Source organism: Lissotriton helveticus, chromosome 10, assembly GCF_964261635.1.
Source record: "Lissotriton helveticus chromosome 10, aLisHel1.1, whole genome shotgun sequence".
NCBI lineage: Eukaryota > Metazoa > Chordata > Amphibia > Caudata > Salamandridae > Lissotriton > Lissotriton helveticus.
Window position 1 is genome coordinate 1160728591 of NC_136071.1, and position 24731 is coordinate 1160753321.

General features: G+C 46.7%; 1 protein-coding gene across 1 annotated transcript; it reads left to right on the forward strand.

The window, feature by feature from the left end:
• Positions 1-949: 949 nt before the first annotated feature.
• Positions 950-24138, forward strand: LOC144784895 (uncharacterized). The gene is made up of 10 exons (XM_078663990.1): positions 950-976; positions 5896-6013; positions 6467-6580; positions 13516-15201; positions 15946-16045; positions 16479-16627; positions 18241-18353; positions 20576-20665; positions 21545-21667; positions 22292-24138. Exons 2-10 carry the CDS (start codon positions 5947-5949, stop codon positions 22457-22459), a joined length of 2610 nt encoding a protein of 869 aa, XP_078520116.1. The 5' UTR covers positions 950-976; positions 5896-5946; the 3' UTR covers positions 22460-24138.
• Positions 24139-24731: the final 593 nt, after the last annotated feature.

A 24731-nucleotide genomic window follows, 5' to 3' on the forward strand; every position in this document is an offset into this window, starting at 1 on the left:
TTTTTAATTTTATTTTTGTCCCAAATAAAGAAGAAACAAAGACCCATCCGAGTGTATTAATGAATCTGTTTTGTCTTACTTAAATGGTCACAAACAGTCTGCATTTTAACATGTCTTACAATGTTAATGCACCTGCTGCAGCTGAATAGATCTTTTTGTACCTAACACGTTCCTGGGTACATCAGTTAAAATAAGATAACGGGTGGTCAGTGCGTTTGTTACAGGATCGACTCGTGAAATAGCATACAACATAGTTCGATTGGTGACTGCTTATGTTACTTTGGATAGTAATATCCACCTATTAGAAGTGCTATCTAAGTGGTGATTAGTATAATGACTCTAATGAATACATGTATTTAAAATTCTTTCTGGACATACCACCTCCTATGTACAGAGCTCAAAAAATCAAAACACACACACACACACACACACACCACACACACACACACACACACACACACACACACACACACCCTCCCCCACCTTCTAGAAATAGTGCCTCTTAGGCCCAAGGTGCTAATTTGAGGAAAACCTTTACTCCATCTCCATACAACAATGACCCCCATTAGTTTAGTCCGGTCGTATTTAAATTTGTAGAACGCTGGGAAGGAAAAATATTTTTAGAAACCACGAGGAAGCAATCGAAACTCCTTCTGGGATACAGGATATTCCAGGATGTGCAGGCAGTGGCCTCTGGGAGATACCAATGCTCGTTTATTGAAAGATGAGCTCACCGCAGGGAAAGTCCACACCTGCCCTCGGGTCCTGTGGGTGCCCGCACCGCTGCCACTGCCCGGCTCCTTCTATCTCCCGAGCGCCTCGCTGGAGCCCCTCCCCCACCAGGAAGACGCAGCCACGAGGATGAATCACTGAGCGGCCCCGCAGCAGGCTCCTCTGGCACACCTTCCCCTGTTCACATAAAGCGCTGCCTGGCCCGGACGGCGGCACTGCTTTACCCTCGCTCCAGAGAGCTGTTGTGTCCTTCAGACAGGTTGGACCAACTTAGCTAATCGGCACTAGGCCTGACACGTGGCCCTAGGAATAAAGGATGCAGACACAGAAAATAACTTGCTGGCTCTCCGTGCGCCCGTCTCAGACTGGCGTACGTGCGTGCGGAGCCTTTCTTTATTATAGGCGGTCACATGACTTCCACACTACACGCCCCTTACGCCAGGGGCGGATTATGAACCCAAAACATAACATTCCTCCTAAAACAAGAAAAACTCAAAACAATAATTCCCAGACAGCTGCACCCTTCCGTCTTGAGGGGTAGTCTATTGTACTAATCTTCATAGACTTCAAGTTCACTTTCAAAAACTGCTCCCAACCCGTAGGACACATTACGGAACATTGTATTTAACTCTGATACATAGAACAGTCTTACGTGAGATAATCGCGTAGTCGACAGGAAGGCGTCGGGTTACGTCTCAGCCTTTGATCCACGCCCCTCTGGCTTGAACAGTCTGTCTCTGGGGCGGAGCCGGTCTCAGGCGCCTCCATGTCGGGCTCCTCCGGATCTGACACCCCTTCCTGGGCCTCCGCACCGCCTTCTGTTTCCTTGATCACCGCCCTCGGAGTGCTACTCTGTGTGATCTCGAGACTGGGCGTCGGCTCCCTGCCTGGCAAGTCCTGGGCAGTTTCAGTTTCTGTTACCAGAGGTGGTGAATCCGAGGCGCTCAAACCCCCATGGAAATGTTTAAAGTGCGACACATTCCTGGTTACAGTCTCCCTTCCGCGGACCACAGTGATGCGTGTTCCTTTAACACCAACCACTCGCCAGGGTCTTCTCTCATAATTCAAACGAAACTTTCCGCTCGTCACCCTGTTACGGAGAAGCACCACATCTCCTCTGCTGAATTGTGTCACCATGGCTCTTCTCTTGTGGCTGATTTTAGCAAATGCAGTCTCTCGCTTGCGGGCAATTATTTCTTCATTCACGGGGGCAGGGGCCCATTGAGGGTGGTGAGGAATGGAATCAGGTACAATCCGTCCCATCAGGAGATGCGCCGGGGCTATCCCGGTAGTTGAATGGGGGGTTTGTCGGTAGCTGCGAAGAAACGTGAAAATGGCCATCTCCACGGACTGTCCTTTGTCATGAGCAATGCGAATCACTTTATTAAGGGTCCTCATGAAGCGTTCCGCTTCCCCATTCGCTTGTGGCCATCGGGGAGTGATGCGTCGATGCCGAATGCCCAGAGATGACAGATAGGTGGCCAGTTCCTGTCCTTGAAATGGGGGTCCATTGTCTGTGCGGATTTCGCACATAGCTCCATGGGTGGCAATAATCTTCTCTACCTTCGGGATCACACACTCTGCGCTGGTGCTGGCTATTATTTCCACTTCCGGATACTTGGAATGGTCATCAATCATGACCAGCGTGTAGTTCCCATCCGGGAGGCTGCCAAAGTCCATGCTGACCTTGTCCCATGCCTGTTGTGGACGAGGTTCCACGGCAATCGGGGCTTCCCGAGGAGCTTCCCCCGTCACCTGACACGCAGCGCATGCCCTCACCACCTGCTCCACCATGTTATCCATCAGAGGAAACCACACCTTTGTCCGTAAGCGTGCCTTGGTTTTAACCATGCCTTGGTGACCTACGTGCGCTAACTGTATGACTTGATCAGTGAGGGCTGAGGGTATCACCAAGCGATGCCCCCGCAGAAGGCATCCGGCCTCATCTTCATTGAGCTCCTCTCGGACATGGTACAGACTCTCCATTATTTTCTGAGCTTCGGGCGTGAGCATCTTCCACCCCTCCTTGGCCCGATTCCAGTTAGTCGTGTGAACAAGTTCTTTGGCCCTCTGGAGGCAGGCGTCCTGCGCTGTGACACTCACAATGTCGCTGAGAGAGATGGGACGAGGGCAAGATCGCGCCACCACCCACCTGACATAGGCCTCTGTTTCTTCAGCTTCCTCCATCTCCTCAGCCGTGGCTGGTCTGGGATGTCGGGACAGATAATCTGCCGGGTTCTTGGCTCCGGGCTGATACTCGATTGTACAGTTGTACTCCTGCAGTTGAAGCAGCCACTTTTCTATGCGAGGCGGGGGTTTGGATGAGGTTCCCGCAAACAGGGACAGCAGGGGTTTGTGATCGGTCACCACAGTGAATGGCTTGCCATATATGTAGAGGTGAAAATGTCGGCACCCCCAATGAATGGCAATCGCTTCCTTCTCAATCTGCGAGTACCTCTGTTCCGTGTCCGTGAGAGATCTGCTCGCAAAAGCAACAGGCGTCCAGTCGATGTCGTCTCTCTTCCTTTGCATGAGAACCGCTCCCAGTCCAGCAGGCCCCGCATCCACAGCAATAAGCGTGAAGTTGCGGGGATCAAAGAAAGCGAGAGTGGTGTTGTTGGACAGAGACTCTTTGATGTCTCGGAAAGCTTTCTCTTGCTCAGGCCCCCAGTGCCAGGGAGTGGAGTCTTTGGTGAGGTCCCGCAGGGGGAGCGTGAGGTTAGCCAAGTCTCTGATGAACCGGCCACAATAGTTGACCATGCCCAGGAAACTCCGGACTTCAGTAACGGTCTGCGGGGGTGGCGCATCTTTAATGTCCTTCACCTTATCCGGGTCCGGGTTGACACCCTCGGCTGAGAAGACGTAACCAAAAAACCCTAGCCGGTCCCGCAGGAATTCACACTTTTCTCGGTGGAGCGTTAGTCCTGCGTCTTTGAGTCTCCGAAACACTTGGGCCAGCCTTTGATTGTGCTCCGGGATGGTGCGGGCATGTATCATTATGTCATCACTGACATTTATCACTCCAGGTATTCCAGCGATTAGCTCCTGGATGACATTCTGGAACACCTCCGCTGCACTGGAGATTCCGAAGCTGAGGCGAGTGTATCTTCGAAGGCCGATGTGAGTGGAGAAAGTAGTGATGTTGCGCGACTCCATGTCCAACACCAACTGGTGGTACCCTGACCGCAAGTCCAGCTTGGAAAACCAACGGGCACCTGCCATCTCTCCGATGAGGTCATCTATGGTGGGCGTGATGTGGCGCTCCCGTTTTATGGCAGCATTCGGGAGGCGCATGTCCACGCATATCCTGACCGCTCCGGGTTGCTTCGGTTTCCGGGTGACCACGATGGGCGAAACCCATGGGGTGGGACCCGAAACTTTTTCGATTATGCCTGCCGCTTCCAGTTTGTGCAGTTCTTCTTCCACCAGCGGCCGTAGATGGAACGCAATGCGGCGGTGTCGCAGAGCCACCGGCTGCACCGTTGGGTCAATGTGCAGATGAATTTCTCGGCCTTTGAACTTGCCGATGCCCACGAAGAGGTCCGGGTACTCCATGAGGAGATGTTGGACAGATTCCTCATGGACCCCGAAGGCGAATGTCACCACTCCCAGGTCTTCAGCCGCTCTGCAACTCAGCAGCATGCCTTGGCCTTCTTCTGACACGAAGACATTGGTTTTGATCGTCTTGTTCCCATGGCGGATTACCGCTTTGAACTTTCCTCTAATCTCGAGAGGGGTGTCTTGCCCATACGCGAAGACAGTGATGGGGGTGGGACGCAGTGCTGGAGGCGTGGTCATGGTCCTGTAGAGGGAAATACTCATCAAGTTTATGGATGCGCCCGTGTCCACCACGGCTATAAGATCTTGGTCCGCTACCTGTATGGCGCATTGAGGCAGGGGCCTGGTGCGGCGGGCAGCGGTGCCAATCATGTGCACCTTGTGCACCGACCGTTCTTCTTCTTCGTCATCATCCATGTCACTGCGACTCTGTTCCCCCTCCACTATGGCCTGCACAGCGGGGCGTGGTTTACGGAAGTTCTTCGATCGGCACACCTTTTCAAAGTGATTCTGCCGGCCACATCCCGAACACCGCTTGCCCCGTGCTGGGCATTCTGCCATCTGGTGTCGCGGACCTCCACAATACCCACATGACTGTCCCGACGCTCCACCCTGAATGGGCGGTCTCTTGGGCCACTTGGTGGGCGTGTGTGTCTGTATCTTGTTGACCGGTTCCACTTTGACCGATGCCTGCAACGCAGCTTCCATGTGCGCAGCCCTAGCTTTGGAGAGTTCTTTCGTGCGGCCAAGAGTTAGGATGTCCGTCAGCGGCTTGCCAGACTCCTCCAGAATCCGTTCCCTTAATTTGGCCGACGCACATCCCTGTATGATTTGCCCCCGAATTTCCTCAGTGGTATCTTGAAACCCACACGTGAGCGCCAACCTTTTGAGCCTGGTGTGATATGTGTCCAGCGATTCCTCGGGCAGCTGGCGCGCTTGTCTAAACACAAATCGTTCATAATCTTGATTGGCCATGGGCTCAAAATGGGCATTGAGGGCATTAATCAGCGTGTGATGAGTTCTGGGGGTCGCCTCCGGGAGGGTCCGAGCAATGGAGTGTATGTCCTTGCCGCCGAGATGTAACACCATGGCCCGTTTCTGTTCCTTGTGCGTCTTCGTAGCTTCAAAGAACACTAGTAGTCTATCCACCCACTCCTTCCATTTGGGAGCGAGCGCTGAGGGCGCACCCTCCACCACAAAGGGTTCGATGGGCGGAATCGTCGCCATCCTCCCAGGCGCGCTTGCGCGGAGGTGGGGTCCGCCGCACGGCACGAGCACCACGAGCCGAGGGACAGGCTCGCGGCCGCCACACGGGGCAGGAGGCAGGTACTCTCACCCAGCGAGGATCCAGCAGCCACCCTCGTCGCCAATTGTTGTGTCCTTCAGACAGGTTGGACCAACTTAGCTAATCGGCACTAGGCCTGACACGTGGCCCTAGGAATAAAGGATGCAGACACAGAAAATAACTTGCTGGCTCTCCGTGCGCCCGTCTCAGACTGGCGTACGTGCGTGCGGAGCCTTTCTTTATTATAGGCGGTCACATGACTTCCACACTACACGCCCCTTACGCCAGGGGCGGATTATGAACCCAAAACATAACAAGAGCCACACTCATCCCCCGCCGAGCGCAGGCGCCGAACCCCGACGAGCTGCAGGATGACAGCGCCAGGGAGGGCCCCCGAGCCCCTTCACTACTCGGTCGGGATCCTGTCCGTCTCTGCAGGTAGGACCCGTGCCCGCGGTTTACGGAGCTGCCCATGTTCAGCGGTGTTAATAGCTAGTAAGATAGTTCAGTGCCACAGAGATCCCGTACAACCAAATCTGGCGCCGTAAATTCATACTGGAAGTTCAATCTCTCGCCACTTCTGAAACTCATTTATTGAACTGTGAGAAGTATATTTCACAGCGCTTAGATGCCCGATGGTGTCAAGCGCCGTGTGATTATTAAGTAGTTAAGCAATATACGGGATGGTCAGTTTCCTCATCAAACTTATTTAAGGGGAATGGATTTTAAACAAAAAGGAAGAGGACCAAGCGATGAAGTAACGAGTTATATTTCTTAAATGACGTGTTACATTTCTTAAAAGGCCATTGGCTGAGCTGCTGCCTAGGAGGAAGCCTGCAGGGTGTGTGTTGTTCAGTATTTCATTCATTGCTGTTTTTCCTGTCTTTCCAGGGTCTCTCCTGCTTGCCGTGAGTTCCTACACCTCCAACAGGTCGCCGCCTCTCATCCCCAGCACAGCCCTGGGGGTCCTGCTGGTCACGGTGGCAGCTCTTCTGGGGTACACAGGTGAGACCCCAAGGGGGTGCATCGGATTGCGAGGGGTCTTCATTCATCTCTCGGGCACTAGGGTGTGATTAGGATGAACTAAGGCCAAGTTAACCTGCTAACTTAGTGGGTGACTATACTGTCTGTCAATGAGGGATGTATGACGTTACATCGCATGCTGTTACAACGCAGTTTTTACAACGCAAACCTTTACAACGCATAGCGCTTTGGGGTGCTGGATAGTGAATAGTTTAATTTACTATTCCAACTCCAGTCCCCGTGGACACTAGGGAAGGTGTTGGATAGTAAATTAAATCTATTCCCTATCCTAGAGCGCCTCCCAGTGCAATGCGTTGTAATGGTTTTCGTTGTAAAACCTGCGTTGTAAAAGCACTGCGTTGTAAAAGTTTCGTTGTAAAGGATGTTTCCCGTCAAGGAGGAATGAATGAATGATTTAATTTATTTAGCACAACTGCTCCACGCGCGCGTCCTTGAGCAAAGCCCAACACGGACAGCCAAGTCTGCACGTGTTCAACTGAACTAAAAAGCCACGATTTTTAACTTTTGCAAACTTTCTGACAGTTCTCTTCGCCCTTAGAGACTCCCACCTCGTATTCCATAACTTGGGAAGGGGGGCTGGAGGGGGTGGGGTTGGCAAGGAAAAAGCTCTTGTGTCCACTTTACAATACCGAGTAAGAGGGATTGCCACTTCCTTGCATCCGAGGACCACCACGGGGGTGCTGATGCGAGACAACTGAACGTGAGCTATCCCGGACTGTGAAGGGCGGCATCCAGGGTGTGAATTGGGCACAGTGAATGCCCACAACACAAGCACCCGGCACAGTATAAATGCCGGACACGGACAAGCTCTAAACACCAACTCTTAGGGGATTTCATATACCTGCGCTCAAAGTATGCAGCAGAGGCAAACAACAGGTGTCTCCAGGTAAGCTTACGTTTATTGCAAAGTTAATACTAACAGAAGAACAGCCACATATCAAAATCCTCATGTCAAATTAAACACAGGGGCATCTTAAGGATTTCGGGGGCCCTGGGTCCAATGTAATTTGGGGGCCCCTGTTCAGAACAGCTTTGGATTCATGATCCAACTTCAGCTCTAATGCTCCATATGTCCAGGTCAGTGAAAGTGCACAGGCATGTTCATGTTGGTTCTGGTAATGCGCAGCAGGGTGTGAGGCCTAGAGCTCTTTTAATTGCATTTAATGGCTTTCTGGCGTGTGAGAATGTGTTTCGCCTAGCACGGCCTAACAAAAAAAGATCTGGGGGGCATTTTGAGTTCCTTGTGCAGCCTGATTTTTGCCGTCATACGGTTGAGCTTCGATGGCAGCTGCGTGAGCTGATTCCTAGACCCCAGGCTAAAGGCGCTCAAGCTTGTTTGCTGAATCCAGCAAAGTTGAAGGTGATTTTCAAGGATCGCACTCATTTTTTTTCTCTAGCGAAGGTCCTGTTAATGAGTTTTGAAATCAGAATAGTGAGTGTGGGCACTATTTCAAATAACATTGTAGCAGCAGATTATCTGTGGGTATATAGTCTGGTGTTGGTTTATCTTTATTTTTCTTGATATATTGGACGTGGGTAGAGTCATGAGTGGGGGCAAGGGGGAGTGCGATCACCTGCAGCTACAGGACCATGTGTCGTAAAGCCTTGTTATGGGGGGGGGGGGGTTGGGGGCAGAGGGTTGGCGCGATGGCGTGGGGAGGCTCGGGTGGGCTAATAAGGTGGGGTAAAAAGTGTCAAAAAATCACAGTAGCTCAAGGAGGATATAAAGTCAGATTTGTTTTTTTGGTTTGTCGGGTAAATTGTGTTGTTATCCTGCTTAAAATGAGGGTGCAGATTGATGTGTTTTTTCATTATTATTATGACAGCTAAGGGGGTAAAGATTTGTTCACTAAGGGGTCGATTCTGATCCGGTAAAAAAAAAACGTCAGTACAAATCGTATCCGGAGCCCTCCCTGTACGACTCGTACACACACCGTATGACCCGACGAGTACGATCCGGACCGGGGCATCAGGACGCAATCCGTACGGTCCACGTCAGGTAAGGGGGATTCGTGCGGAAAAGTGCACAATCACATACACACCATACGATGCGTACCCCCCACGATCGCAGGGGTATGCCCCGTATACCCAGCGTACATGGGGTATGGTGCGTACCCCCCATGATTGCAGAGGTACACCCCGTACACCCAGCATACATGGGGTACGGTGCGTACCTCTGCGATCATGGGGGTACGCACCGTACCCCATGTATGCTGGGTGTAGGGGGCAAACCCCTACAATCATGGGGGGTACGCACCGTACCCGGGGGGCCGGTCCGTACCTGTTTCGGCACGAACTCTGCTTTTACGGCTGTTTTCGGCTCCCCTAAAAAAAGGGTCGTACAGTGCGTACCTGACACGTATCGTACTTGCTGGGTCGTATAAACCAGCCGCGAGCCGTACAGATGTCGCGTACAGCGGGTTCCGACGGAGACTCATACGGGGATTCGAGTCGTACGGTCTCTGTATGATTCGTACGGAGTCTGGCTCCTGGTACGAATCATACTTCGTCGTACGTACGCGGGATGTTGCAGGGTAGGATTCGTACGGGAAAAACGCTCCAAACGGCTATTCGGAGCGGTTCTTCCCGAATCGGAATCGACCCCTAAATGTCTCTGGCCTTAACAATTGGCATAAAAGAAATAGAGTTACAGCAGAGTTGCGTAGTATTTGCCCAGAATTGGTATGTCTCCAAGAGACACATATACCTTGGTCACAGCGGGCAATCTTAGAAACATTGGGGTTCTCTTTAGTAGTGGCTTCTCAACAATCATCTATGATTAGGAGGGGAAGCGATATTAGCCAAATCTAATATGGTCACTGTGGGCCGCAGATTAGCGGATAAAGTAGGTAGATGGGCCATCGTGGAGTGTTTGATTGGGGATATTTAATATACCGTCTGTACAATATATGGCTTCAACCTGGTCGATGCTTCTATCCTTGTAGAGTTAAACACAGAACTAGCAACATGGGGGACACCCCTAATAGTTTGTGGGGACATAAATATCAATTTATCTACTGTAGATTTACAAAAGGGGCCCTGGAATTATAAGGGTCAGAAACCAAGACTGTTTAAAGCTTTTTATAATTTGGTAAAAGATCATGGTTTGTTGGATGCTTGGGGTAATTTAAATCCGACAGTTACCGGGTTTACTTATTATTCTTTTCCCCATAAAAAGTTTGCACGCTTAGATTATTTTTTCTTAGCGGCTTCATTATTGGGAGGGCTTCAATTCAAATTCTGCCAAGGATTACATCTGACCATTCTCCAATTGTACTCGGGGTATCCGCTCCTTTTCATCTTCTTCCGGTAAAAACATTTTCCTTTGACCAGAAACTATGCTTGAATGAAGATTTTCAGGGACATATGTCTAAGTAGATCAAGGAGTTTTTTTCTATTAATATATATTCTGCTCATTATGCAACAGTATGGGACTCATTCAAGGCATGTTTTAGAGGTTAGGTACTAAGTTTTGTCTCTCAGCAGAATCGGAAGAGAAAGCAGGAGATGCTGGAGCTGTATTCGACGCTGAGAGATGCGGAGAGTAATTTAATTCAGGGGGCTATGTCACAGGCGGGCAATATTCAAGATTGTCATAACATCTGCAATTATGCTCTTGGGTATTGGGCCTGAACTTGGGAAGGGTACTCCCCTATATAAACACAGATATTTTATCTTTATAGCAATGACTGTCGCCCGGCTTTGTATTGCGGTGGAATGGTTACAGATTGAATCTCCCTCCTTCGAATGATAGAGGGCAAAGCTGTATAATTTATTTCACTTAGAGTTTAGCTTGTATTCTGTTAAAGGGGTGAAGAAACGAAAGATTGGTTTAGGAATCTGGGGGTGGTTTTCTGATTGTATGCATAAATGAAGTCTTTTTAAATGTATGTGTTTGTCCATTGAGTTACTGTGAAAAAAAGAAATGAAACAAATAAATAAATAAATAAATAAAAAAAGAAAGTGCACAGGCACATTGTATTGGTCCAACTTCTAAAAATGCTTACATCGAATACTCAAGATAGTGGAGTGTGTTTTCACTATTACAATACAAAAGCAGCTCACCAATAATACTGCAAATAATCTGTGCGACCCCCTCCATTTCGCTTATGTGAGGTCCTGCTTTGATCAAAAAGAAACTTTTTAATGGATGCTGCATGGTGTTGAAAAACCAACATTTCTCTGCAAATTGTCTGTAATGTACTCCTATACACCCCATACATTAAAAATGAATAAAAGGAAAATGGTATTTGAAACAATCTGTTTAAGAATTATTCAAGGTCATCAGGGCAAGACTGCAGAACAGAGATGGCTCTATCAGGGGGGCCTGTGAAAGGCTGGGGCCCTGGGCCAGGGCCCATACCTTAATAAGTCTCTGATTAAAAACAGTGGAGGGGCGTGGTGCAGCGGCCAGGGCAGCTGACTTCGTAGCAGAGGGTTCATGGTTCAATACCCGGCTCCGGCAGCAGCTCAGCTCCGCACCATGTGACTCTGGGCAATAGCTCACTTAATTTCCATGATGGTCCCCAGCGCCTTGAGACTCATATTGGTGAGTAATTTGCGCTTTACACATACATATTTATTTATTTAAACACAGTAGTTACCATTGTCATTAGCATATCCTTCGAGAAGCTTTACTGACCAAGATGTGTTTCCCTTACCTAAGTGGCAGTAAAATGTGTGCCCCACTTCCAAAAGATGTACAAAAGGGGGTGGTGATGGACGGAGCATCTGAACCAATCAAACACTCACACCCAGTCAACAGATCTGGGTTTGATCCATCACCGTTCTTTAGCCCACTCTGCCACCCCAGTTCAGACATGGCCATATGCAAATCAGTCTGACCCCGTGCCTCATGGTAACAGTCCAGCCCAAACTGCCAAGCCATACCTTCCCTGGACCAGAAACAAGCTTCCTAGGACCGGTTTCTGGCATTTCAGCCGTCTTCAGCCAGGCTTGCTTGAATCCAGTGGCAAAATGAGCAAGGGACTCACGTCTGAGCATACCCTGCCAACTTATGGCGAAAAAAGCGGTACAAAAGGGGGTGGTGATGGACGGAGTATCTGAACCAATCAAACACTCACACCTAGTCAAAAGACCTGGGTTTAATCCATCACCGTTCTTTAGCCCACTCTGCCACCCCAGTTCAGACATGGCCATATGCAAATCAGTCTGACCCTGTGCCTCATGGGAACAGTCCAGCCCGAGCTGCTAAACCATGCCTTCCCTGGACCGGAAACAAGCTTCCTAGGACCGGTTTCTGGCATTTCAGCCGTCTTCAGCCAGGCTTGCTTGAATCCAGTGGCAAAGTGAGCAAGGCACTCCTGTCTGAGCATACCCTGCCAACTTATGGCGAACAAAGCGGTCCAAAAAGGGGGTGGTGTTAGAAGGAGCATCTGAACCAATCAAACACTCACACCCAGTCAAAAGATCTGGGTTTAATCCATCACCGTTCTTTAGCCCACTCTTCCACCCCAGTTCAGACATGGCCATATGCAAATCAGTCTGACCCTGTGCCTCATGGGAACAGTCCAGCCCGAACTTGGCTTAGCAGTCCCTTGCTCACTTTGCCACTGGATTCAAGCAAGCCTGGCTGAAGACGGCTGAAATGCCAGAAACCGGTCCTAGGAAGCTTGTTTCCAGGCCAGGGAAGGCATGGCTTGGCAGTGCGGGCTGGACTGTTCCCTTGAGGCACAGGGTCAGACTGATTTGCATATGGCCATGTCGGAACTTCTGTGGCAGAGTGGCCTAAAGAACGGTGATGGATTAAACCCAGTTCTTTTGACTGGGTGTGAGTGTTTGATTGGTACAGATGCTCCGTCCATCACCACCCCTTTTGTAATACTTCCAAAAGATGGCATACAGGTTCAAGATAAAAGAGCAGCTGATCCCAATAAACACACCTAGTAAAACATCACTTGCAAAGTGATGGAAATGAAAAGAAAGTCAGGCTTCATTTTAAAGGGTAGACTAGAAGCATCAGCGTGTGAAGCACACTACGAATTGGTAATATGCGGGTACAGTGCTTAATTTATGAATAAATAAGTGCCATGGCCCTCGCCAGGAGGCCACAGAAGCTTGCACTACCCATTGACCCTGCCATCGCTGCCATTGACAGGACCAAACAACCCCTAGCTATCACAGTCCTACACATGGGACCATTCAGACTATTCCAGGCCCCAAATCTATTACAATGGCTTGGGTGGCAGGTATTGGTCATTTTTATAAATGTTTAAATTAATAAACAACTGCTGTTGCGCTTATTTGTAAATTACACAAACAGTGCCCCCATGTGGCAGACTGTCATAAGAGCCGATGATGATAATTAACTGCCTTTGCTCCGCACCGGAAAGCACTGGCTCAAATTAAGCACTGTGTCAGTGAAGTTTACCTCACCTGCCTGACATATCTTGCTGATATTTCATAGACACTTTAAAGGTGTATAAGCTGTTGGGCTTTTTTCCTAGGCTCTGGTGAAATCTAAACTATAGTGGAGTGGCGCAACTCATTTACTTTCATGTTATGTTTGTTATGGGAAATTCCTGAAATTACACTATTACACAATGTGCTGAATTACACCACTGTTCGCAGCAAAACTATAGCACGGGGCGTGGAAACAGCACAAACAATCAGAACTCGAGCCAATGTGGTTCAGTTCAATTGTGTTTTTTGTACTATTTATTTGGCATTGTTCATTATGACGTAGTTCCTCTTCTCATCTCTGATAATATCTTCTTTATCTTTCCCTTCTATCCCATTCTACCCTCGTTGTTCCTCTCTTGCTTTCAGTCCTTCTTCACCCTATTATGTTCTCTTCTCTTTGTTCCTGTAACTGGCAGTCAGTCTTTCATTAGCTCCTTCTTTAACGTGACTCATCCTCTCCTCCTCTCTTGCAGGAGTCCGAAAGAGCCGAGGACCTATCCCTTTGTTCGTGTCCTTCTCCTTGACGGTCTCCGCATTATGGTGCAGCAAGGGCGTTATCTACATTCTGGAAGGACAGAAGGTCCTGAGTGGAGTCCCTGATCTCCGGAACGCCATGGTCCCTGGGCTGGCCGCCTTCGCCCTGGGTCTACTTATCATCTCTGCAGTTGGGGCTCTTCAGAAGGAAGCCTTTCTCAGCATAATGGCCCTGGCCCTCTCTCTCTCAGCTGCCCATGAGATTGCCACGTATTATGACAGTAGCTTCGGCTCGTCTGCCGTGGCCTGTAGCCACCTTATTATTTGCATCCTTGGGGTTTACTTTGGTGTAGCGCGAGCTATTCATATCCTTACTACGAAGCGAATCTCCATCCCTGGCACTGATATGGCCAAGGCTAAAGCCGATGATAAGTCCCAGCCCAACGCCTCCAGCAGAAATGATTTAGTGGTAATCGGTCTTCTTCTTAACATGGCGTCTGCCGGTGTTTTTGGCTGTAGGGTCCTGGGAGTGACCACCAGCCTCTTTGTGGGGCAGGTGCCCTGGCTCTGGACGGCAGCGCTCTTCCAGATTGGCGTTTGTGTCCTATCGTATCGTTGCTTCGATCCCCTGTCAGCCACGTTCTTTGGCTTCACCTCTGTCCTAAGGTTTGCTGAGGGTTATTCGTTGCTGTACCGGGTCTGGCAGCCCGATGAGCCTGTTTTCCCAGTCCCATTATTGGTCATCTTTGCTATCTTGTTTTCTGTCCTAGCCCTTTTCATTGTTGGGAAGAGTGTGTGGGACAGCTTGTATCTGCTGTTTTTTGTGGCTTACTGCATAGCTGTGGCCTGTCAACCCAACGGTTTCTTCCACGGTGGATCCCAAGGTGTGAATGTGGGAATTTATGTGGCTTCAGCTATAATGGCTCTGGCTAAACTTTACAATCTGAAAGCTCCAAACAAGATCCCAGTGGGGGAGGGGATTTTTAAGAAACTGTTTTCTGCCATGAGTTATTTCAAATTGCGACAAGAAAAAGAATTGCATTTTCCCTACCTTGGCTACTCTAAGTATGCCGATGGCGAAGTGTTGGGTCACGCATGCAGCGTCCTGGCAGCCTTTGCGATCACTATGGCTGTGGATCCAATGGACCCACGTGCCACCGTGGTCCTCCCATGGGTGGTGGTCTCCGGTGGGATTCTGAAGCTCGTCTGCGGCTCAGTTGCCTTCTCTCGTGGGAAGACGCTAGAGAGCTGTGCATTTATTCTCTATGGATTCATGTGGATCATCTGGGGCCTTACTAGGTATGGTGGCCTCTACGGATCCACCAGGGGTTTCCACGTGGCAGTCGGCATCATCTGTTTCATGCTCTTCAATGGCTTCATTATCTTCTGCACACTCTTCCTGAGCATAGCTTGGTTCCTCTATTCCCTCACCTTTGAGCTCATCCTCATTAGTTTCTTGCTGGATGCAGTCAATGCGCTCCCCGTTGGGTATGACGTCGCTGTCACCGTCATTTTCGGCTTGGTCAGCTTCTACTGCTTCCTATCAGGGCTGGTCAGTAGCACCTTCGAAGAACCTCAACTGCTCATGGGCCGCCCCCTAGTGAAGCTTCAAGGCTGTGAAGGCGGATCCTCAAAGTGCCCTCATCTTCCTGCCAGGAGGACAACATCTGTCCAGCAGATTGCAGGTAAGGACACTCCATGGTCGAAACATGTCAATGACTTGAATGAAACTAGAAATGATTGACATGGCTATAAAGATAAAGTAAAGAATGATCTTCTTTAAACTTGAATTGCATTGCACATTTTCAACATCTGAATGCTTTTTCAGATATGGGAACATCATATCCAAATGAGTCCTGAATATAGTTTAGCAGATTGTGGGTTCTGCTGATCTCTAAGTCTTCATTGACAACAGGCGCTCTTGGGATCCTTCCAATCAGCAAACAACCCTCTCCATCCTTTTCATGCCGAGGCTTTATCATACTTAAACATCCTGAATTACTGGCTTAAGCAATGAACTGGTGCACATCCAGTCTTACTCTAAATACTTCGCAAAAACGTCAAAAAAAGTGATGTACTAATTTTTTAGGATACACAATGATGAGTCCCTTGCCTCTAAAAGGGCCTGAACTCAACATTACAGAAGTACACTAGATTATGTTGCATCTCTAACCTTTAGGTTAAGAATAGGCTTACAAATCATTAAGTTTGCATTGCAATCAAATTACTCTCTCAAAATCTTATTTAATAAAGAATACGTATATATACAACCACGCCAATTGTTACTTAAAGACCGCTGAACACCATCTAGGCCTGCCTTATGAATACAGGAGCAGAGCACGGACTATGAAATGACTGTATTTCTATTATTGCGCTTAGAAGGCTGCCCATGTGTTACTAACAGGATGGTCCCTTTTGTTCTGTTGCAGAAATCATGAAAGATGGAGGAATCTGTGGCATCCCCACGGACACCGTGTATGTGGTGGTGGGAGCCTGTAATCGCCCGTCTGCCGTTGAGAAGGTGTATAGGTATGTGTTCAATTGTAGACCCTATCTTTCAATCTTGATATCCAGTACTGAAACACTTGACTTAAGATAAAACCTCTAGATGGAAATACTTTACCAAATAATGACGCATAAAAACATATTTCTGATTAGGAATACTTTGTGGATGCATAGGAAGCTCTCTTCTGGGGTCCTGATCAGCTTGACAGAAGAGGGGGTGCCATGTTTGTTTTTTGACTATATACAACAGATGCAATTCTAAGGATCTATCTTTTTACATAACTTTTTTTTTTTAGATTCAGGTGTTCCACATAAAGGATATCTATTGCAATGTCTGATAGGCTGGGCACAGTTTGAACATTGTTTCTGAAAGTGTCATTTAAAGAGAAGGACCTACAGTAAGAGTGTTCCAAGCTTCCTTCCACACTTTTGACATTTGTCCTCATTTTCCATCCAGGACAAAACTCAAGCCCAAGGATGCCCCCATGTCGATCTGGATCTCAAACCTGAGGCAGCTGGAGCCGGCTCGGCATCTGTTCAGTCCCCTGTTGTGGGACTTCATGCAGGCAGTCTGGCCAAACCAGATCAGCTTGGTCATCCCAAGAGGTAAGAAACTGGTTTTGAATGCACAGGGAATCCACTCAGCACTTTGTTCATGATCTCCCTTGAAGGTGATGGTTTAATCGCCTTTGTAATTCCACCCAACTCTTACACATTGATGTGGAAGTCACACAAATCTCCATGCTTACTCGGTGCTCCTTTTTGATACCCATACTTAGAACACAAATTTAACTCAGTCTGAAGCACGAACCTCCATAGTCCACTATATTTTCTATGACACAATGCTTTCTTGTTTCCTCTGAGAAGTATAAGGGGAGTATTATGAGTCTGGCGGTCCATGGACTGGGAAACATCCTTTACCACGCAACTTTTACCACGCAGTGCCTTTACGACGCAACTTTTACAATGCAAACCATTACAACGCATTGCGCTGGGGGGGCTCTAGGATAGGGAGTAGATTTAATTTACTATCCAACACCTTCCCTACTATCCACGGGGACTGGATTTGGAATAGTAAATTAAACTAATTACTATCCAGCACCCCAAAGCGCTATGCGTTGTAAAGGCATGCGTTGTAAATACCGCGTTGTAAAGGCATGCGTGGTAAAAGCATGCGTTGTAATGTCATACATCCCCATGGACCACCAGACTTGCGGGTTGTGGAGGTAGCTGTCTTCTGACCACTCTATTATGACTAGGGTGGTCGGGCCATCCTGGGACCACCAAAACCGCCTGGTGATGGTGCGTGTCTCACGCCCCTAATATGCTGGTGATGCCGCTGCAGCACCACCAAGTATATTAGGAGTTTCCGCACTGCAGCACTTTTCATGGCGGTGCGACTGCCATGGAAAGTGTGGAGGTGAAGAAACAAAGGGGGTCCTTCAGGGCCCCCTTGTGCCTCTGCGCCATAGGGTGCATGCAGGGGGGCTCTTGGTGTGTGTCCCTGTCTGCATGCACCCCCATGTCCCTGCATGGAACAAAATGCACAACATTGTGTGTTTCAGTACATGCAGGAAAATGCTTTGAGGTCCCCTAGTGGTACCTATTTTAAAGGCATCAGCGGGGGAATGCCAAAGAACTGCCCGCCAACGACTTAAAAACTAAAATCTGGCAAGCGGTCTATTTTGGCTTTGGCAGTGTGAAAGTGGGGCAACAGAGTGGCGGCCCGCTCCCACAACTAGAGCCTCACACACTGACTTTGACTTCTACCTATAACCTATAACCTGCTGCTGCTAAAAATATTACTGCACATTGTATCGTATTTAACCCCACCCACAATACTGCTAATTCTGCACTGTACCAATATCTCCAACATATACACACACATAACCTACCCAGCTGTACGTGTGCTTCCATGTTCTTTGTCAAAAAGCTTTTTTGACTATCCCAAGAGTGCCTGCACAGCACCATAAAATAAATATATTAATTTCATTTGTAAAAATTGTCTTGCATGGATGAGCTACAATCCATCAGGGCCCATAGGGTAGTCATGATACAGAACAGAAAGCTCCTGATGTAATTGAGGATCATTGTGTTCTTGTGAATGGTCAACAAATGGACCCAAGTAATTGGTGCTCAGGGATTAAATGACTGTTGTGTGTTCAAGGGGTATTATCACATTTTGCTGATCTTTCCTCTGCTTTATCTTGAATGAACAGGGGACTGGCTGGACTGCTTTGGTCTGAAAGACTCCGCAAAGTACATCGGCACAGCGGAGAGCATTGCCATCCGGATCCCAGACTGCTCCGTAACCACACATCTGATAGATCAGGTGAGTGACCGATGACACTGCAGTGGTACCACTGCAACAGTGGGGATGATAGAGACATCTGTGCATCTTGCAAGTGAGCCTGACTCAGGCTAATGACCTTGACTTTAAAATGTTGCAGCACACACACATCATACTTTGGGCTGGGTGGTCGGCAGATGCAGCACAATGTCATTTGAGAGGGTATGATGAAGACACAAATTTACATGTATCAAGAACAGTTGAAGCATGTTCCTTTCGATAAGAGGAGTGGCAGACATCACAACTGCATTCAAGAAGGGTGATGGTAGGCATATAACCAGTACCTCTGTGAGGGTGGGATGGTACAACCATTGCCTTACCATTCAAAAAGATAGTTTAATTGACTTCTCCATGTGTTTTACAAGACAATAGAGATCATTCCTCATACCATTCATTCCATATATTAATATAATATTAGGGAAACCCCTTGATACCTTTAAACGGGACAGACATGTGTACGTCTTCGGGAAGACTGGTACAACCCTCTGCTCTTCATATAAGTTGGGCGTACACTTATAGAGGGAGGAATGAGACTTCATCTAAGCACCCTATTAGAAGGTGGTTGTAAAGATACATCTCTATGTATCACTGTATCCTGTGTTCTATTCAGAGGCCACGCACCCTTTCAAGCCCTATATGAAGGAGGTCTCACTTCCATGCACGTGGAAGAATGTCCATATCCATATGTCCTTTAAGAGAATGAGATTGTGGTCCTCTGGCCAGGCCCTTCATAAATGTAAGGCATAGGAATTCATCTACCATTCTCCTGTGACTAATATTTTTCTCACTTTCTTTTGGGATTTCTACCAAAGTTCAAATCTCACCCATCTTATAATAGGGGCAGGTGCCCACTATTTTGTGTGTAAGTGGCATTCCCAGGTGACACATGCAAATATAAAATGGTGGCCATGTATCACTCCTCAGTGACACTCCTTCTGTAGAAGATCTATCCTTGAGCTGAACCAGTTACAGAGACTTTGGTTACAAATAATGTGAACTATTGAAATTTGGACGAGGTACAGATCCCTTTCATTTGAACTGGCCTTTACTTCCACTAGTAATGGAAACACTTTGCCAATCCTAACCTCTATAAGCTTTAAATATTTTGGGGCAGATTTCCAAGCCCCTTGTGTCATTTTTGCACTGCTATTGCGTCACTTTTTGTGACACAGCAGCAGCGTAAAAATGTGGCCCATTTACAACGTGAAGCATCTAGGGAGATGTGTCACGTTGTAAAGCCCTGCGTCACATTATACCTGCATCAGGTATAATGTTTGCAGGGTGGGCGTTCCAACGCATAAAAGCCTCGTAGAAGTGATGTAGTGAAATCTACAAGATTTAACTGCCCCACTTCTAGGACGCCACTGCGTCAAATTCTTATGCCTGCTTGGGAGTGACGCAGAACATTGAGGATAGGCCTTCTACTGCATTGCTGGAGTTGCGTCAATCTTGCGACACAACTCCAGCAATGCGTGACTTTTGCGTCTACAGATGCGTCAGAATTTCTGATGCATCTGTCAATCCTTACGCCATGGTGCACCGTATTGTAAATACAGCACATCCATAGTGGTGCAAGGGTTTCTAATGGTGGAGCAGGGAAAGTGACGCATCTGTCACTGTCACTGTCTTGTAAATCTGCCCCTTTATTGTTAAAAATCCATCAAACTGTATCCGTGATGAGCACGTCAGGGGATATATCCTAGGGAGCCAAGGGAGGTATATTCTTCTAAAGTTACAGGACATGACTGGTTAGTCATCGGAGATAAATGCATGTAGAGTCTTCGGCTTATAAGGGACAGTCACCCGGATACATTTTAATCTTTCTAAGCCAATTTATAAGCACCAGAACTTAGAAGTTCTAGAAGTTATGAGCACTGGTTGACTTTAAACACTGGAAGCGGAGTGAGTCCACAAGTAAGCTTCTGTGTCCCACCTTGTGATTGAAAACCACCTCTATGCAGCCACTGTGCCCACAGCTGTATAGAAAGGACAAGCTCCTGGCCCAATTAATGTAGGTACAAGTTCTGGCTATATTTTCTAACTGACCCAACAAGGTCTTTATTCAAGCGCTCTCACCAGAACATAGAATGTGTATGTGGGCATGTGTAGCTTCCTATCCAGTTGCAAGGAGTGAAATGTTGAGAGTGTTACTATGAGCAGAAGCTGTGAGTTGATCTAAATCCACTGTCTTTGTTTCTCACCAGGTTGGTCCCATTGTGGTTTCTTCAGCCAATCCAAGTGGTGAAGCCGACACCACGCACCACAACCAAGTGTATGCCAAGCTTGGAGACAAGGTATCTGTTGTTATAAACCTCAGGGTTTCACTTTTTATAGTAATATGGGAATCCAAAGTATTGATTGTGCAAAGAGACCCCTTTGTGGCATGACTGTAGAGTAGCAGATAGCAGCAAAACCTTCCATAGTTAAACATTCTTAAAGGTAAAATAGCAGTTCTCGAGAATATGCCTGAGAGGGTTGCTGCAAAGTCTTCAATATCTACCCTTGAACCTGGCCATCTTCTGCTCTTCCGGGACCTATGGAAGCGCCTGAATAATCATAGGAGGCGTGACTGGACAAAGAAAGGTTTGTGTGCACAAGAGAATCTCTAATCTGACCATATGTGGGGGAAGGAGAAGACCAGGAACATACTATGAAAAGGGCAATTGGAAAAATATAACAGAAAAAATGAGTTTCACATAATGCAGCATACTAAATTTAGGAGTAAAATAACTGAGTGGGTTAATGTGCCTTTCCTAGAGACCTTTGTGTCACTTGAGCTCATAGGTGTGGAAGCAGCCATTGTATCATTGTGAAAGGAATGAAATAAATACTCTTTTGGATAGCAACAAAAACAATTATTAAAAGCTCCAAAAGACATCATTTCTTGTGTGCACTGTATAATTCTGCAAGTGCCTCGTATTGTCATCATGTTAAGATTAGGTTTGTATCTTTTTAATTGAGGTCTGTGGGTTAATTTGTTTTGTCACTAGTACTAATATTGGCAGAGATGACTTAGCTTATGCTCTTTGGACAGAAACCACATTCTGGTCCTGACTCTAAAAATTAAATGATCACACACTTCAAATCTAATTAATAATACCAGTGTAGCCTCACCACCTTTGCTATCAGACTATATGTTTGACCAGATGCTCATGTGTGGCTGTTTTTCTCAGGTCGATGGAGTCCTCTGTGATGGGGCTTCTCCGGAGAACATCCCTTCCACCATTGTCAACTGCACTAAGATCGACAGCGGGACCATTGGCTTCTTCCGGATAGGAACAGTGCCCAAATCCCAGGTAAGTCCAGAATATTACCGTGCAATGGCACAGTTCAGACATATAAGGAACATAAAGGATGCTAAAGGCTCCTATTGAATTGTTATTCCAAGGTAGAAATTTTAGTGAGAGTCACACAGCAGAGATAAAGAATGGAATACTACATTCTATTTTATGTTGATTCAGGCAGTCTCTGAATAAGAAGTTTATTTCAGGTTGAATGACACAACCTGAATGGCTCCAAAGCTTCTATGCAACCTACAAAGATATAGAGTCAAGAAAGTACTAGCATTGTCCTGAGAGTGATGGAGAATGTATAAGGTGCTAAACTATATTTTGTACAGAGCAGTACAAAAGAGGTTTGACATGGGAAGACAACCACTAGGACACTCTTGTTTATTGAAAATGTAAATTCTGAATGTTCTTACATATGAATGTTATAAGATATGGCAGAATGTCTGGCCATTGCTCATGATGTCACAGGACATAATATTGAAAGAGTCAAATAGTAATTCTTCTTGGCAATAAAGCAAAGGCCTTGAAATCCATTCATCTGGAGGCCAAGTACCATTAGTGGAGGGGGGAGGGGAGTTGAGAAAAAGTACATTCTACTTTAACTAACAGTGTTGATGGCTTTTGTCTCAGGTGCTGCAACTCTTTGAGGAGGTCCAGAAGAAGCATAGCGCTGACCAGGTGACAACACAATCCTTGGAGCTGCCAAACATGTCCGGCACCATCCGTGATGGGTCTGAAGACACTCTGCCACAATCCTACATCAATGAAGCGTTCTCCACTGAAGATGAGCAGCTGTGAGCATCACATCTCTACAGACTAATGTTCACCTAAATGAGGAATAACTGCAGGACTCTTAAAGGAGCAGAATCTACTGAGTGAAGCACCCTGTGAATTGTGGTTCCTTCCTGTTTCAAATGATCTCCATTGAATACCAAGCAAAAGCATCAAGAACCTGCTCATCTAATCATTGTAGCTGTGAAACAGTTCCTTGGTGACTTGGGGCTCATTGGCAAAGTTGTACAGTGTGTTGTACTCTACCTTACATGGTCCCTGAGCCCTGCATGTTTTTTCAGACAGCAAATTTCAGCCCTAAACTAGCCCCTTGTGGTTTTTCTTGCACAATCATTATCTGTTTTTATAGATTTTGTGTCTATAGCTGTTACAGTGCAAAGACAATGATTTCAAAATGTTTTGATATGAAATTGAAATTGAAATTGAAAAACAACATCAAAGCTGCAGCATCTACAATACCATGTTCCTTTGAATATCTATCTCCCAGAGATTTGTTTGACTAGACAACAGGCCTGATTTAGAGATTGGTGGTATTTGCTCTTTCCGCCAGGGGGCAGAGGACATTACTTCTGCCACACTGATGAACAGAGGAGCGCCCTATTTAGAGATTACTGCTGGCCCAGCGATGATCTCTGTACCTTCAGATGAACTGCTGCCATGGAGGTTCTTTTGAAGGTATCCAAAGGTTTGATGGATGGTGGCCGTCAGGTATGACGGCCATACCCCAAACATTTAGTTTTTCCCAAAACTTACTTACAAAGTTAGGTAAAAAAAAAAACGAATAACCCCCACACCAAAGGATTTGTTTCCCTGGAGATGGGGGTCATTACTTTAATGTTTCTGTTTGTCAACACCCCGTTTAATGATTTGTCTGCTGGATTACAATACGCGACTCTTCTGACCAGTCCGCATCATGACCTCCTGGATAAGTGTAAGCAATGCGAGCAGCTAAACACCACCAAAGGCATCCCTCCATGAAGAAGCTTTTATCCTGAGTTGTAAAGTCATTTGTGTTGTGGGACACCTGGTGTGTGTTCCTTATCTTTGTCATGTAGCTTCTTTTCAATCTTGGAACCCCTAAACAATTTTGTGATTTTTGGTATATCATAGAGTACAACTCATCATTTTATATTTATTGAATTGTTTAACTTATTTTATTTGCACTCTGGCAAGTTTGTCACAACATGAAGATTGTTTTGTTACAAATTGGTGTTTAACTGTACGTTTGAGGTAGAGCAGGTTGTTTGCATGTGAACATTTGTATCCAGCCTTGCTCCACAATTTGCAAAGATTTTACCTGCATCAGCAAATCACTTGTTTATAGAACTTTATTTCCAGAGATTAGTCTGTGAAACTGTAAAGTATAAAATAATGTATGGCCATTTTCAGGACCTTTATACATGATTGGTGATATTCCATTGGATACCATCTGCTAATCTTGCCTCAGCAGAGCCTTCTTGCAGCTTTTGAAAAATGAACGACATCGCGAATGGCCAATTACAGTTGAGTGCTGTGTCGAAAAGTATGAAAGCAGATCACATCTATGTGTATCACAAATGCAGTTTGTAAATTTATTTTATTGGCTTTGTAAGCTGAAATACAACATATATATTTTTTTACAAGTGTTGATTAAGTTCTGACTATCTAAAATTAAATTATTTTTAGCATTAAAAGCAATGGACAAATTGTGGCTTTTCTTGAATATTGCTACATTAATTCCCAGTCAAAGTTAGCAACAATTCTCCAATCAACCTGTAAAGATTTCATGCACCTCATCTCTTATCTATATTAATTAATATTTGTATTAAATTGCTATGTCTCTGTCCTATATTGAGGATTACGCAAAATGCCTCCATAATAGGCTGGTTCTATCCACTAACTCCCACTAAGCTACTTCTCAATATACCTCAGAAGCTCTTGTGGTTGATACAGCATTAAAGTCAATTCACCAAGATGCCTGAGGTAGCTGAATTGACATCTCACATCCTGTGATCTCAAGGGACATCAAATGCTTGATACAATGCCTCACACTTAGCTCCTTGACCACCTCTTGTTTGCAGGTGAGGTGCTAGGGAAAGGGAGCCACAACTTCAGTAAGTACACCGGGATCCTTTTCATTCCTGACGTTCCCTTCTTGACCCAGGGGACCAGGGTAGAAAGTGCAGAGGTAGTAAAAGAAAGTAAAGGGTTAGTAGCTGTCACCACTGGCTGCCCCTAGCACAGTACAAGAAAGGGCATCATAGAGGCAGAATGGACACTCCTGCACATCCCTGGACTA